This window comes from Chlorocebus sabaeus, chromosome 22, assembly GCF_047675955.1.
Source record: "Chlorocebus sabaeus isolate Y175 chromosome 22, mChlSab1.0.hap1, whole genome shotgun sequence".
Lineage (NCBI taxonomy): Eukaryota > Metazoa > Chordata > Mammalia > Primates > Cercopithecidae > Chlorocebus > Chlorocebus sabaeus.
In genome coordinates, this window is record NC_132925.1 from 41,309,448 (window position 1) to 41,324,897 (window position 15,450).

At 37.3% G+C, this 15,450-nt stretch overlaps 1 protein-coding gene across 14 annotated transcripts in view; it reads right to left on the reverse strand.

Annotated features, from left to right (window-relative positions):
• GOLGB1 (golgin B1) overlaps positions 1 to 15,450 on the reverse strand; it is a 94,561-nt gene that overhangs the window by 34,331 nt on the left and 44,780 nt on the right. For all 14 annotated transcript variants that reach the window (XM_073009758.1, XM_073009759.1, XM_038003400.2 and 11 more), the window contains 4 exons: positions 13,234 to 13,348; positions 10,560 to 10,633; positions 4,487 to 9,675; positions 1,414 to 3,328 (listed from right to left, as the gene is read on the reverse strand). In XM_073009758.1, coding sequence (XP_072865859.1) covers positions 1,414 to 3,328; positions 4,487 to 9,675; positions 10,560 to 10,633; positions 13,234 to 13,348 — 7,293 coding nt within the window. The remainder of the gene's footprint in view (positions 1 to 1,413; positions 3,329 to 4,486; positions 9,676 to 10,559; positions 10,634 to 13,233; positions 13,349 to 15,450) is intronic.

The window sequence follows — 15,450 nt, forward strand, 5'->3', positions numbered from 1 at the left end:
TAGTTAGCTAATTCAGAATCTATCCTAACAGCTCCATGAAAAAAGATTTTGACTTGGAAGATAATCAATACCAGCATATCATAAATTACAGCTTTGAGGCACATACCGTCCTGATGAATAGAACCTTTTGCATTTACGTTCTGAAAAGACAGACAAAAGGCCAAGCTCTCAGGGCAAAGTCAACTGAACTCAAATTATTTAAAAAATATAAACAGGTATGCGTATGTTGGAAGTCAAAACCACAACCGAACAGAAGGGCTTTGTTCAGATTACAGAAGGGGAAAGACTGTCTATAAATATAGGATATTAAGTGAAATAGGAATGAATACAATTACCTACAATGAAAAGGAGAAACTGACTCTACAGTTAGGGGAAATAATCTTTTCACTAGAGCTAATCTTAAAAATTAGAATTTTCAGATTCTGGGTATGGGTCACATTTCAAAATGGAAAACCCAGCCTTTCAAAACTCCATTTATTTCCTATTTGGCCTATTTTCCTACAAATACAAAGCCTTGACAGAGTTAAGCGACTATCATGAAAGTGAAGACAGTAACATTGCAAAGTAGAATCCCCTAACAAGCCAAGAGTGGTGGCTCATGCCTGTACTCCCAGCTATTTGGGAGGCTGAGACAGGAGGACTGCTTGAGCCCAGGAGTTCAGTAGAATCCCCTGACAACCTGGCTTGGCTCATACAGTTCCAGTTTTTGCCCCTGAATCTTGGGAGATCTGGATTAAACTCCTGGCTCCTACTAAAAGCTGTCAAATGTCAGCATTAGGAAGCCTCTTTAGCTTTTTCTCCCATTGGAAATGTTGGGTATTAAAAGGAAGTGGGTAAATGGTTCAGCCTGCAAATAAAACTTTACAAAAAAGTCATTTAAACTTATTTAAAAAAACTCTTTTTACATTTAACTTTTTTTTATTTTTGACAAATTAGGGTTGAGTTACCCATGAGATGAACTGAGTCCTTCCTGCTCCAAATTCTACCAGATAATCTATTGCTAAATTGTAAGCAAGGCACTAAATGGTAACACTTCCACTGTAAGAAGGCGCTAAGTGATCCTTTTGCTTTCTTTCAGTTAAGCTATGACAAATTCTGGAAACATTTACATGTGTCTTTGTGTATATCAAATACATAAAACAGCTTTCCACCTCTTAGTCCTTTTATAACAAATGGAGAGTTTTGTGCCAAGGAAATTTCTGATTTTTTTCTAATGGTATTGGCAGGTTTCACAATTTAAATCATGTTTCTGTGTTTCTCTAAGAACAAACAGAACCTGTGGGATATATAATACTTCCCCTGAGTGCCCAGATAATATGTATAAGAATGTATTTATCCTTTTCTGTAAAAATAAATTTAAAGAAAGGTCCAAAAACTCTTAAACAGATCAGAAAGAAATAACTAGCTACTCACTAGTCTGTCTCTGTCATTTTGGAGTGAAGACATAGCTTTTTTTAAACTCTGTACTTCAGCCAGGCTGGTGGCAGGCTGAGCTGCAGACCTCTGCTTCCCTTCCTCTGACTTTCGAAATTTCTCCAGCTCATTCCACAGGTGATCTCTCTCATTCTGTAGACTGGCCATAGCCTTGGAAAAGGACTGCACTTGGTTATAAGAATCTTCTAGTTGTGAGGACAAGTGAAGCAGTTGCTCATCTTTGGATAGGAGCTGTTGGTTAAGTTTCTCAAGGTAAGATAAGCTGTTCTCCTCAGGCAAGTCCATTGAAAAGGTGGTTTCAGAAAGAAGAGCATGTCTTTCTCTGTTTAAGAGTCCCTGTTGTTCTTTCAACTGTGCCAATTCCTTCAGACTGGCATCATATTTCCTTTTCAGTTCATCAAGTTCCTCATTGGCACGATCTCTACTATTTTGCAAGGAACTCATAGACCTTCCAAAAGACTGAATTTGTGCTGTGAGATCTTTATTTTCTTTGGTGACCATGAGTAACTTCTGTTCCATCTCCACCAGATCTCTTGCTAGTTCTGCTACTCTCTCTTCTGCTGTTTCAGTTTCATTTCTCATTATCCCTGCATCATGATGAAGATGCTTTAATTCTTTCTTCAGTTTATCTTCAATTTCACCTACCTTCTTGGCAGCTTCCTTTTGAACACAAACCAATTCTTCTTCCAGTTCTGTAATTCTCTTTTGAGAGGAGGAAAGCAAAGCACTTAACCTCTGTAGCTCTTCTTCTTTTACTTTTAACTGGGCATGATAGATTCCTAAAGTACCTTCTTCTTGCAAGGCTGTTACTTGTCTCGTTAGCTGGGATACAGACACTTTCAAACTCTCAATCTCTTTAGATAAATCTCGTTTCTCCTCTTGCAGGGCATTAGAGGACCTCTGCAGATCCTCATTTGCTTCCTCAGATTCTTTCAGCTTTTCTTCTAATTTAGCATATTTATTTTTCAGCTCCTTATTTTGCTGAAGTTGAGCTTCAAGAAGTTGCTTTTGTTGGCTGTCCTTTATTGATATCACTTGGTTCAGGTCTTCTCTATATTGGATCAGTTCTGCATCTAGCTTGGCATTCTCAGAATTGAGATCATCCATATGACTTCTCAAGCCTCGTATTTCTTCTTTAAGCTTATTATTCTCAGCAGCAGCCTCTTGGATGAGTTGGTCTTTTTCCAAGATTACAGAGAGATGTCGCTCTTCCAGCTGCTGATAGTCACCCACTATGCGGTCTCGATCATTTTGGAGAGAAGACATGGATTTAACAAAGGAATCCAACTGTGCCTTTTGCTGAATGTTTTCCTTTTTGATGGCATTCAGTGTTTCCATGAGCTGATTGGTTTTGTCAACAGCCTTCTTGTTCTCCTCTTCTAAAACAATATTCTCCTCTTCCTCCTGGGACAGCAGGTTTTCCAGCTCTTTAATTTCTTTATCATGTTGCTGACGCAGTTCAGCAATAGCTACTTGGATTGCCTCTTCCTTGCCAGAAAGCAGGCTTATCATCTTTTGCTCTTTCATATTTATTTCTTCATGCAGCCTACTGGTCAGTTCTCTGGAGGCCTGAAGATCAGTCTCCAGTTGTTCATAACTGAACTTAGAATTTTGAATATCAGCCTCTTGCTGCCTTATGATCCCTTCCAAATTTTCTTTTTGTTCCTTACATTTTTCTAAAGAGTTACTTAAATCAGTCAGCTGGTCTTTGAGAATCTTAAGTTCTGATTCCAACTTAGCTAATTCATTCTGAGAATTGTGGTATAGGTGGCGTGTCTCTTCTAGCTGGGACAAAAGTTCCTTGTTTTCCCCCTGTAGAGTATCACAGACCTTCTGTTGAAGTTGGACCTCTGTCTGGGCCTTGGACTCCCAAATCTGCTTGTCATGTTCAAGCCTGAAAGAGAGAGAAGGTCATTAGTTACAGATTTCAAGAAAAAAACTATGTTTCCCAAAGAACAAATACTATAACATGTACTCAATAGATTTACAAATGAATTAACATTCATAACAGGTGTTAAATGTTTTACTGAAGACGTATTAATTCTCTGTACCTACATATTTATCTACTGAGTGCTATGTATTAAAGGTATATCACACCTAAGGGTTCATATATTTAAGTCATAAACTCCAAAATATGTCATTTAGTGACATGGTTTTCGACATTCTGAAAAGTAACATTTTCTCCTACTTTATTCTACTTTGCTCCAGACAAGCTCATGTCTGGCTTCTCTAAGGGATAATCTTGATATGAAAGGCAGTGAGGAAATCTATTTTAGAACAAAAGGGTCCTATTAGAAGCAAGGAATACAAAGGATGAGAGACACTGTTAGTTCTAGAGCTTAAAAAGTGATATAAAATTGAAATTTGAGAAAAAATAACTCTACAAGGCATATGCAGTATCAATTAATGTGGACTACAGGAAGGAGACAAGATGAGACTATCTAGGACACCAAGGCAATTAATTTGAGAGTACTCTGGTAAAAATCCAGGCAAGAGTAGTTGAAATGGAAATGAAAAGAAATACAGAGGCCAGGTGTAGTGGTTCATGCCAGTAATCCTAGCACTTTGGGAGGCCGAGGCGGGTGGATCACCTGAGGTCAGGAGTTCGAGACCAGCCCGGCCAACATGGTGAAACCCTGTCTCCACTAAAAATACAAAAAATTAGCTGGACGTGGTGGTAGGCTCCTGTAATCCCAGCTACTCAGAAGGCTGAGGCAGGAGAATTGCTTGAACCCAGGAAGTAGAGGTTGCAGTGAGCCAAAAGCACGCCATTGCACTCCAGCCTGGGTGATAAGAGCAAGACTCCATCTTAAACAGAAATAAAGAAATCTCTCAATAGAAAGATGGGAAGAGAAGATGTGAACTTTTCATGTTCATGCAGTTGTAGCAGGATTGTTCTTTGCCAAAAAAAGAGATGTGAGAGGGAATATATCTCCCATGGGAATTTATGCCAAAATTAGTCCCATTGTCTAAAAGGAAACAGAAAATAGTTTAGAGACTTTCTTTGCTTCCAGTTACATCTGGAGGAGGCAAAAATTCACTACTCATTTACCTGGAAATGTTAATCTTTAATTCCTCCATATGGATGGACATTTGTCTAAGCTGATCCTTTAGAACACTGCAATTCTCTTCTTTGAGTCTAATTTCTTCTTCTTTGGTTTGAATCGCATCACTAAACTTCCTCTCCCATTTCTTAGCTTCGTCTATTACCCTGTCGCGATCATCCTGGAGGGAAGACATGCTCTTAGTAAAGGCTGCAAGCTGGGCCACAGTACTGTCCAAGTTTTCCTGAACTTGCTGAATTTCCTTGTCTTTCTTGTTCAAAGTAACCTGAATCTCTCCAATTGTCTCTTCCAAGTGGACTTTTTCTCTGCGCAAAGCATCCAGCTTCTCTTGCATATTCTTCTTCTCTTTCAGGTGCTTCTCTTCTGCCTGTTCCAGTCTTCGCTCAAGATCTTCATCCTTTTGTTTCATTTGGCTTTTAACTGATTCTTTATTTGACTGGAGTTCCTTTTTCAACTTGAGATTGTCTGCTAGGACCCTTGCTGCTTCACTTTGAGTGTCATCTAGCAGGACTTTGAAGCTAGCTAATTCTGCTTGTGCCTTTTTGCGGTGTTCAACTGCTTGAGCCAGATTTTCTTTGGTTATTTCCAAATCTTTTTGAGATTCAGTTTGAACAAATTCTAGAGCTTTAACAGTTCTCTCCAGAGCACTAATTTTCTCTTGATACCTGATGCAGTCCTTCTGTAGCTGCTTTACTTCTTGTTGTTTTTCTTTTAACAGTTCTTGAAGTTCCTTTGCATGGCTTTTATTTCCAGGTTCTTTCTGAGCACCTTGTATTTTCTCCAAATATTCCTTTCGTATTTCTGATTCCACCTTAGTTTTTTCCTTGACTAACTGCTGCTTTTCTTCTTCCAATTCACTCACACACTTTTTAAGGTTCTTCATTTCAGATTCCAATAGCTCATTTTTTATTTGGGCATCTGTAACATCCTGACAATAATTCCCAATGCTTCCATTAAGTTCTGCTAACTGATTCATAAGCCTCTCTTCCAAATCATCTTTCTCTTCTTCTGCTGTCTCCTTTAGTTTGGTAACTCTGGAGAGTTCTTCTTGGATTTGCTGATTTAACAGGTTCGTTTTGCTTACTTCTTCCTGAAGCAGTTTTAGTTCACCATCCTTTGTTGATATCTGACTCAGTAAGGCATTTCTCTCATTTTCTAGAGTCTGGCTAAATTCCTTGTTTTTCTGCTTCTCCTCCTCTAATCCAGCAATTCTTTCTTTGAGCTGATCAATCTGCTGTAGGTAGTTATTAATTTCATCATGTGAGCTGACATCCTCACTTACAGCAGGGTTGGCACTGTTCTCTGAAGGAACCGATTCTGAACATGCAGGCCTTGTGCTCATACTCACAGAGTCTTGATCTTCAGTCTCACCTGGTATAGACTGTGTGGCCTCTTCCGTGACATTCATTTGGTTATCGTGTTTCTCAGTGGCCTCTAGGTTAGCTTGTTTAGATACATTACTTTCTAACTGATGCTTTAAATCTTGAACCTCTTCACTTAGAGAGTCTTTCTCCGACATTAAAGACTGAAACTTCTTAGAAAGGGTTTCATACTCCATTTTGACCCTTTCAAGTTCTTCTTTCATGCTGGCATTGGAAGAAAGAAGTGTTTCCATACACTCTTTAGCTGTACCTCCTGCAGGGTGCACCTCTGCCCTAAGCCGGTCATTCTCTTCTTCCAGCTCTAGGATTTTCTGCTGTTTAGATTTAGCAAACTTTCTCATCTTTTCTTTCATTTCCTCCATTTCTTTCTCAGCTTCCTGCAACTGCTTTTCTGTCTCCTTCTTGTTTGCTTCTGTGCTTCTTAACTTGCCATACAGTTCTTGTTTCTCTTGCCTCACAGCTTCCACCACGTGCTGAATCCTTTCTGCTTCATTACTAACATTCTCATAGGACTGCAGAAGAATTTCATACTCTTTTTGTAGTTCCTTGTGTTTCTCTTGCCACTCACTACTTTCTGCAATCTTAGAAGACTTCAAAGATTCAATTTCCTTCACTAACTTTTCCTTGTCTTCAGTAAGACCCTCTAGAGCTAGTTTTAGACTTTCACAGGAGCCACTGAGACTCTGATTTTCCAATAAAGACCTGTCCATTTCTGTAATGAGTTTGTCTCTTTCTTCTTGAAGAAGAGCTAACCTTCCTAAGACTCTATCTTTTTCTTTATTTTGAGCAGAAACATGGCTTTCCACATCTGCCAGAGACTTGGTGAGATGTTCAATGGTATCTCTGGCCAAAGACAATTCCTCTTGGAGACTTTTGTTTTCTTTTAGTGCTTCTTTTCGGGAAATAAGGGCAGCTTGCAGTTTCCTTTGTATTTGTTGCTTTGCTCTACTTTCTTCTTCAATCTCTTCTGGTTTTTGCTTCATTTCACAAAGTTCCACCTGTAGCTGCTTTATCCTCTCATCATGCTCTTTGGCTTGCATTTCTAGCTGTGTATGTAGAGCCTTAATTAAATCTTCTTGTTCTATTATCTCTGTCTGTATTTTAGTGAGAGCTGCTTCTTTCTCACGAAGTTGTCCAGAAAGGTAGCTAACGTCTTCTTCCTTTTTGCTTATGAGTTTTTGCAGTTCATCTAGCTCAGGTTGCAATTCTCTTAGATGTTCTAGACCAGCAATTTGTAGTTGGCTGCTTTCCAATTTCTGCTGCAGGCTTTCTGCACGAACTTCAGCTTCATGGGATGCTGTCTTTAGACTCTCAATTTCTAAACCCTGTTTATTTATCTGGTCTTGTAACTGAAATACCTCTTCTGATTTTTTAGTAAGTTCACTTGTTGTAGAACTAATTTTCAATTCTAACTCTTCTTTCTCAGTCTCTATTTCCTTCAGCTGGGCCTTAATCTGGGCAACAGAAGTTCCGCCCTGCAGAGCACTCGCATCTTCAGAATGAGAAGGCCAGTCTGGGCACAAGTTGGACTCTAAAACAGGTTGAGTGTGATGCTGTTCTGTGGCTTTGAATAAAGGTTCTTCTAAACCCGGAGTGGGAGAGCACCATTCCTGCTGGTCAGGGCTTGGGAGTTTTCCATCTATGGATTCCCTTACTTGAATCTGGAGTTGCCTTAGCTGGTCTCCAATATTCTCATTTTCCTTGCTTTGCTCATCAAACTGTTCTTGCAAGCGATTGTAGTCATCTTTCTGTTGCTTTAGCTCCTCCCTAAGATGTCTTTCTTTTTCCTGTGCCTTTTTAAGAATTGCCTTGCGGGAGGTTAAGGCTTCCTGTAGCTTCTTTTGAAGTTGCTCCTTTTCTTTTTCAAGGGCCAGTATCTTTTCTTCTAGTTCTGGTTTCCAGTGTTCACCACTATCTGTACCAGGTGGACTTATCACCACTGTTTCCTTTACAAGTGCTACGGAGTCCCCATCACTTGCATCCGTGTTACTTGTGGTTAACTTCTGGATAATTACTTGGTTTTCACTGATTTCTGCTTGGAGCAAATCTATTTGGTTTGTTTTATCTTGCAAGGTCTGATTCATCTGTTTGACCAGAGTCTGTAATTGTTCTTCAGCTGCCATCTTTTCTTCCAAATCCTTCCTTATATGCTCTAGTTCCACTTCTTTCTCAGATATTGTCTGTTTTAAAGAAATTTCTATTTCTTGGCACTTAGAAGTCACACATTTTTCTGAGTATTCTTTGTTTTCTTTATCTTCTTCCACTTCTCCCCTCTCACTCTCACTGAGTGGGATCTCTTTCTTAGATTGATCTTTCAAGTTGGCTAATTCCTCTTCCAATCTACTGACTCTTTGAAGAAGCTCCTTTCTGTTAATAAGAGCTGCCTGGAGCTTTCTCTTTCTCTGCTCATTTTCTTTCTTCAGAAGGTCAAATTCATGCTGGAGTTCTTCCTTACTTATCAGTCCTGCTGGGCTCATCTCATCATAATTTTGTTTAAGGCCAGAAACAACTTCATTATCTTCTTCTACTTGCTCTTTTTTTGCTTCCTCAGCTCTGGATAATAAATTTAGCTGTTCTTTAAGAGTCTTAATTTCAACCCCAAGAGAAAACTTCTCTTCATTAAGCTGAACCATTTTCTCAGTCATACTAAAGCTGATTTCTGTCACTTGTTGATCCTTCTCCTCGATGGTTTGTTGGAGGGTTTCCACATCTCTCTTTTTCTCTAGTAAGAGCTGATCCATTTTTGCTATTTCAAGTTCTTTCTGTGAAAGAGCCTGGGACAGTTCTTCGACCTTACTTGAGATATGCCTCACACGTTCTGCCCCCTCAAGCACTTCACTTTCCTTATTTTGCAGCTGGCTTTGCAGGCTTCTTATCAGGGTATTCTGCTCAGAAAACTGAAGCTGCACATCATCCAGTTCATTCTGTAAAACTTCAATTTTCACATCTTTAGATTTGGCTTCTATGCTGAGACTATGGATCTGTTCAGTGAGCAGGTTGTGATGAGCAGTTTGGCTTTCATAGTCAAATCTTCTTTGCCTTTCTGCTTCTGCAAGGTTCATTTCCAGTTGCTTTACCTGAGCCCTCAATTCTGTTACTACACTAAGTTCCTTCACCTGAGCGAGAAGCTGGTCTCTTTCTTCAGACAAAGCAGTGAATGCACTGCTGTTGTTGTCAGCATTTTTCTTAAACTCCTCAATCAACTGGTTTAGGTTGCTAATTTCCTTAGCTTTCTCATCTAAATTTTTCTCATAGATTTCTTGTGCTTTATGAAAGTTTAGCTCAAGCTCCAAAATTTGACTTTTTAACCTTTCCAACTCATCCTGATGACACTGACCAATATCTGGTACAGCAGAAAGGGATTTATCACAATCCTGCTTTGTTGATTTCAATTCTACTCCAGCCTCATTTAAAGATATTTCCTCAGATGTTCTATTTTGATGTTCAGTGCTCGCCTGTTCTTTCTCAACTGCTGGAAGACTGCTCTCTTCATTTGGCATTAAAGGAAAATTTTGCCCTGTATCTTCAAGAAATACTTCCATTTTAATTGGAGCTATTCCCTCACCCTCCATCTGTTTCATTTCTTTCTGGTCAAGGACCTCATGATCCCCTTCCTCAGCCCTTTTCCCCTGGAGCTGTAATTTAAGAAATGCAATTTCCTCTTGAGCTTCTTTCATTTCCAACAATAAAACTGATAATTCTTTATGTTTCTGAGAAAATGTGTTTTCTAGAACATCTTGTCCACTTTCCTCAGTAGAAGAGCTCCTCTTGTTGGCATTATCAACAATGCTGATCTATTTTTAGAAAAAGAAAAAAAAAAAGCTTTAATCAAATGTTTTACAACATTAAAAAAAAATAGCCCAATTAAAAACTTGTATTTCATCTTCTACAACTTCAGACTTTTTGGTCAAAACCTTCTTTGTACCATAACACTGCTAAATCCTTTTCAAATCAGTTTGTCTTTCCCAACCGGACCTCTAAGGACACTCTGCCAATCCTGCACTGAAGTCAAGCCCTATTCATAAGACCTAAGGAAACCTGGAATTCATTTTCTGGAGATTCCTTACATGAGAAGCTTTTTTTTTCTTCACAATAAAACTCCTATTTAAAAAAAAAAAAAGTAAGCAGATCCTTTTGTTAGGAAGCCACATTATTCCTCAAGGGCATGTATGATTCTATCACTGACTTACTGATTAGAAGAACATAGCTAACTAAACGCAACACAGCTAACAATAATCTTAAATCAACAGAATGATACTAAGCAACCATACACTTATAGTAATTTTCAGATTATAAAAAGGATCATTCTCCAAAGATCTCTTTTTATTTAATCTTAGTAAAACTGTGCCAATCTTATCTCATCTCTTCACTGAGAAACTCTTCTGAGATGAACAAAGAAGTTGAGACAGATGATAACCCAGTATAAAAAAAACGGGTTATCAAATCCCAAATTAGTAGCTACTATATTTGTGTTGCTTTAGGACAATGAATTCTAATATTCAGAAACAAGTAACAATAAATGAGATATAATAACCATTATGAATCTCTTTAATAGGTCTTACACTATAGGTAATGTACTTCTCTGACAACACTAGAAAATTATAGATGTGTTTTCACATGAAGCTACCTTCTCTTAATCTAGTTCATGTTCTGATTATATTAAGAACATATCACTTACCTCACTGACTTCTCTATCTGCTTCCCCAATTCTATTCTGAGCCTCCAGAAGAGTAATCTGAGAAGATAGTTTTTCTGAAAGTCACAAAATAAATATCTTTAGAAGATATATGTGGAGTGTATGAACAAACAGGACTGCATGTGAAGCTATCTGAAATGCATGAAATAATTTTTTTACAAAATAAAATAGTTTGGGAGAGGAAAAAGCCTCATTAAAATAAAGAAGTGGCAAGAGGATATGATTATATGAGATATAAGATAGAACAGTACTAGGTGATGATAATGATACTGAATGAAGTATACTAAATAGTGGAAGGTTTGAAAGGAGAAGGATGCCAGGGTGCAGGACATAGAGCAGCTATTTCTGTGGCATAATCCAGAACTTCTAGGACAATATATATAATTTATCCATAATCCTACCATGTTTGTAATATGTATTTGGCATTAATATAGCACTTACAATGTTCTTCAATGTTCATAAAGATATCAAATTTTAGCATGAAAAGGGAGCTATCCTATCTCCTCAATGATCATATAAGGAAACAAAGAAATGACATGACCCGAAAGATTATGCAGCTAGTTCAGGGAGCTGGGATTAGAATCCAAGTCTTTGGAGTTTTAACCCAAGTTCTGTTACAATGTGTATATATTGAGCATCGATATCAATATCCTCAAGAAGCTTATATTCTTTCTGAGAAGATAAAACAGATATACCAAAGGAAAAATACATATATATATATATTTTATACTGTATCCAAATGTCTTAATGTGACCTACAGGAACCCTTATGCTTTGACCCTACTAATTCTGCAACCTCCTCTTCTTGTATTGCACCCTTTTTGTTCACTCTGCTCCAAAAACACTGGCCTGTTTTCTCTTCTGCAAACTTATCAAGTTCACTCATACCTGAGGACATTTGTACTGCTTTTTTCTCTGCCTGGAATGCTCTTTGCTTAGCCTCTTTGCATGGCTGTCCCCTTTTCATCATTCAGGTTTAAAGTCCTCGGAAAAGTCTACTCTCACTACTCCAATTCTGCGTTCCTCTTCTCCAAGGCATACTTGAAATACCCTGTTTTATTTTTAGCCTAATACTTATCATTCTCTGAAATTTTCTTATGTGTATAAACAGGTTTGCAGTCTGTCTTCCCCTCCAATATGTTCATAGCTATATCCCCAGGAACGACAATAGTGCCTGGCACATAGGAAAGGCACCATAGATGAGACAAGTGAATTCAAGACACTATATAATATGTTCAGACACTTCACAAGATTACTTGAAAAAGAGGTACAGTGGTAGAAATGTCAGTGCAAAAGGTGAGTTGAAAAGAACATGACATACAAGGTAAAAGTAATCGGTGAGGCCAGACACAAAAACCAATACAGAAAACCTTAAGGTCAGTGATCCCTGCAGGAACTATTATATGGAACCCATATAATACCTCCAAACCATGTGAAACCACATGGACAAGATACAGATTGTTTGCAAAACTGCAAAATAAGCATCATGGATAAGGTCTCAAAGAAGTGCTCTGAATGGGTTAAATAATGAGCTGAATTTGTGGTGTTCTTTACTTATTAGAAATGGTGGGAATCATCTGATACAAGTGTATAAGCTTCCATTTAGATCTAAGTGGAAAACTGTAAAATGGTTACATTAGAAATACTGGCTCTAGAGTTTAATAAAAGTTTTACAACCTTTACTTGCTATTCATTCTCACTCCTAAATGATAAAGTGTAGTAGTCAGTTAATCCAAGATGAATTAGATCAACAAAGCATTAACGATACGCTACTAAATCCATAAAGTCTACATGAAGCATATGATAAGTGGAAGGAGACACATCTTCATTCTCACTAACTGTTCACACACAATCCAATAGGATAAAATGCTAAGTTCAGTTCAATCCAACAAAACTTTATTCAGTAGCCATTATTTGCCAGGTAGTATACTTGTTTTGGGTAAAGCAAAGATAAAAAAAACAAAAAAATGGCCCCTGCCCTTGAAGAGCTTATAAACTTTAAGAGCTTATAGTAAAAAAGACAAACATATAAACAGATCATTTTAATACAATGTTAAAAGTATAAAAGGATACTATGGAAGCACACAAAAAATCATTTAACCCAACTTTTGGGGATCAGTACCAAATTCCTGAAAAAGATAATATACTAGTCAAGGCCTGAGAGATGAGTAAGAATCATCCAGACTAAAGGAAAGGAGCAGGATTCTAAGTAGGGTACAGCACAAGCATAAACCACTCACTCACAACATAGTTTCTACCTTTAAACCTTTATACTGATCTCTGTTACCTCATCCCACACATTTACTACCAGAATGTCCTTTCTTTCTTCATTTTACCTATTTTAAAAATCATCTTACTAAGGTCCTGTTCAAGCCATACTTCCTATAGGATACGATGACCATTCCAAAATGATTATGAGTTACAAAGAAATCCTGCAGCATGTATAGTCCATAATGCAAAATGTTATGTAAACACTGATACTATGCTCTAATTGTTTAATGTGTATTAATTTTATCTTTGATAGTTACCAGCTCTATTATCTAAATCTTTATTATCATGGAATCAGAGAATTCTACATGTTACACATAAATAATGATAAAAGTAGAGGTACTTGTGGGATAAGAAGACAGAGAATTATGGTTTTCTTTTATACATACCATTCTCAGCTTTCAGCTCCTCCAGCTCTATAGAACTAAGGAGCAAGGCTCCCTTTTCATTCTCTAGTTCTACCACTCTCTTCTGCAAAGAAGCAATATTCTCCTCAGTGACTGCCTAAATTATAGAAAGACAACAAATTAATGATTCTCCAGTAGAAAATTCTCACACTAATGCCCAGATAGCCTCTAGCATTTTTGTCTTCTAAAAGTTCTCCAGCCATGAAAATACTTTAAAAATAACATCTACTTATCTGCCTAGGTAATCTTTGAAGAAAACTGTTTTATCTAAAGATTTAGAAAAAGAAATAAAATATTTCACACAAATATCAAGTTCATTGGCTTTTAAATTTAAGATTGAAGCCTGGAATACAAAGATAGAAATTCCAAGTCTATAGCATAAGAAAGAACATTTTCAGGTTCACAAACAAATAATATTAAAAGATTAGATTAATGCCACCAAGGAACATGGTCTCTCTCCTGAAGGAGAATGAACATGAGAAGAGGTTCCACAAAGAGGAATAGAGGTAAAGGAATATGTACCTCTTAAGAAAGGAAGAATATTTATAATTTTTTTCCAAGTATAATAAAAATTCCCTTGCCTTAATTTATACATCCAGAATTTTTGGTCCTAAGGATAGGCATATATCTAATTATGCCACATCTTTAGTTTTATGTCTTTACATATTTTTTTTATTCTCCATGGGTATTATTCTATACAATTTTCATACAATTGTAGAATTTTTAAGCCATGAGGGTCTTCACAGCATACTTGACCCCAAAATCTTCATCCGATGTTTAAAATAAATAGCAAGGGATGAATTTAGGGTTTTTATGGCTTTTATTTTGAGGGAAGTTCCCAGTTTGCAGTACACAGGGCAAGTAAAACTCTATTAGAATAGCCACAGATATTTCTGGCTTGAAGAATGAGAAGGAGGAGTTTGGGACAAACATAGCTGCTAGGAAGTGAGGAGGGAGATCAGAGAGAAGAAAAAGAGTTAGGAAGGAGGAGCCCTGAATTCTGTGTATAAACTTAGCTGAAATTGCCGGCTGAACAATGGCACTATGTATTTGTTGAACTGACTTAAAGCAGCCCAGCTAAGGCAAAAATAACTGAATGGAGTTTTGATTCCTCTCTGTCATAGGCCAGAGTTTGGGGTTTGAGTCCAACTTACTGTCTGATAAAAAGTAACTAAAATTTTAGAAATAATAAAATAGAATCTTGAGAACAAAACACAACATCTGGAATTCAAAACAAAACTATTCACACATAAAGAAACAGGAAAGTGTGACCCATTCTCAAGGAAAAAAATGTAATCAACAGATTCTAGCTATAAAACGATGCAGATTTTGTAAGTAGCAAACAAGAATTTTAATAAAGAAGCTATTTTATCTATGCTTAGGACATAAATGAATATGCTCATAATGAATAAGAAGAAACGAAATCTTAGTACGAACAAAGAAAATGTAACAATGAACCAGTTTGAAATTCTATAACTAATAAACATAATACCTGAAATGAAAATTTCGATAGGCTTAATAGAATATAGACAACAGAAGAAAGTCTTGGTGAACTTGAAGATAATAAATCAACAGAAATTATCCAACCTGAAGACGGAAGAATAAAAAAAAAAATGAATACAACCTCAGGGACATGTGGGACAATATTAAAAGGTTCAATATACGTGTAATTGGAGTACCAGAAGAGACGAGGGGCAGAATAGGAAGAAAAAATATTTTAAGAAATGGTCAAAAATTTCTCAAATGTAAGGTTATATATGTAAGAAACTCAACAAAAGCAAGCAAGAGAATGACAAAGAAAACTATAACTAAGTACATCACAGACAAGGATAAAAGGAAAGTCTAAAATCTCCATAGGCAAATGATACTTTACATACAGAGGAACAACAATTCGAATGAATACTGACCAATTTTTAGGGAAAAAATATAGGCCAGAAGAGGGAAACACCTTCTTTAAAGTACTGAAAGAAAGGCTGGATGTGGTGGCTCACGCCTGTAAGGTTGGATGCAGTGGCTCACACCTATAATCCCAGCACTTTGGGAGGCTGAGGCGGGTGGATCACCTGAGGTCGAGAGTTCAAGACCAGCTTGACCAACATGGAGAAACTCTGTCTCTGCTAAAGTACAAAATTAGCCAGGCGTGGTTACTCATGCCTGTAATCTCAGCTACTCGGGAGACTGAGGCAGGAGAATCGCTTG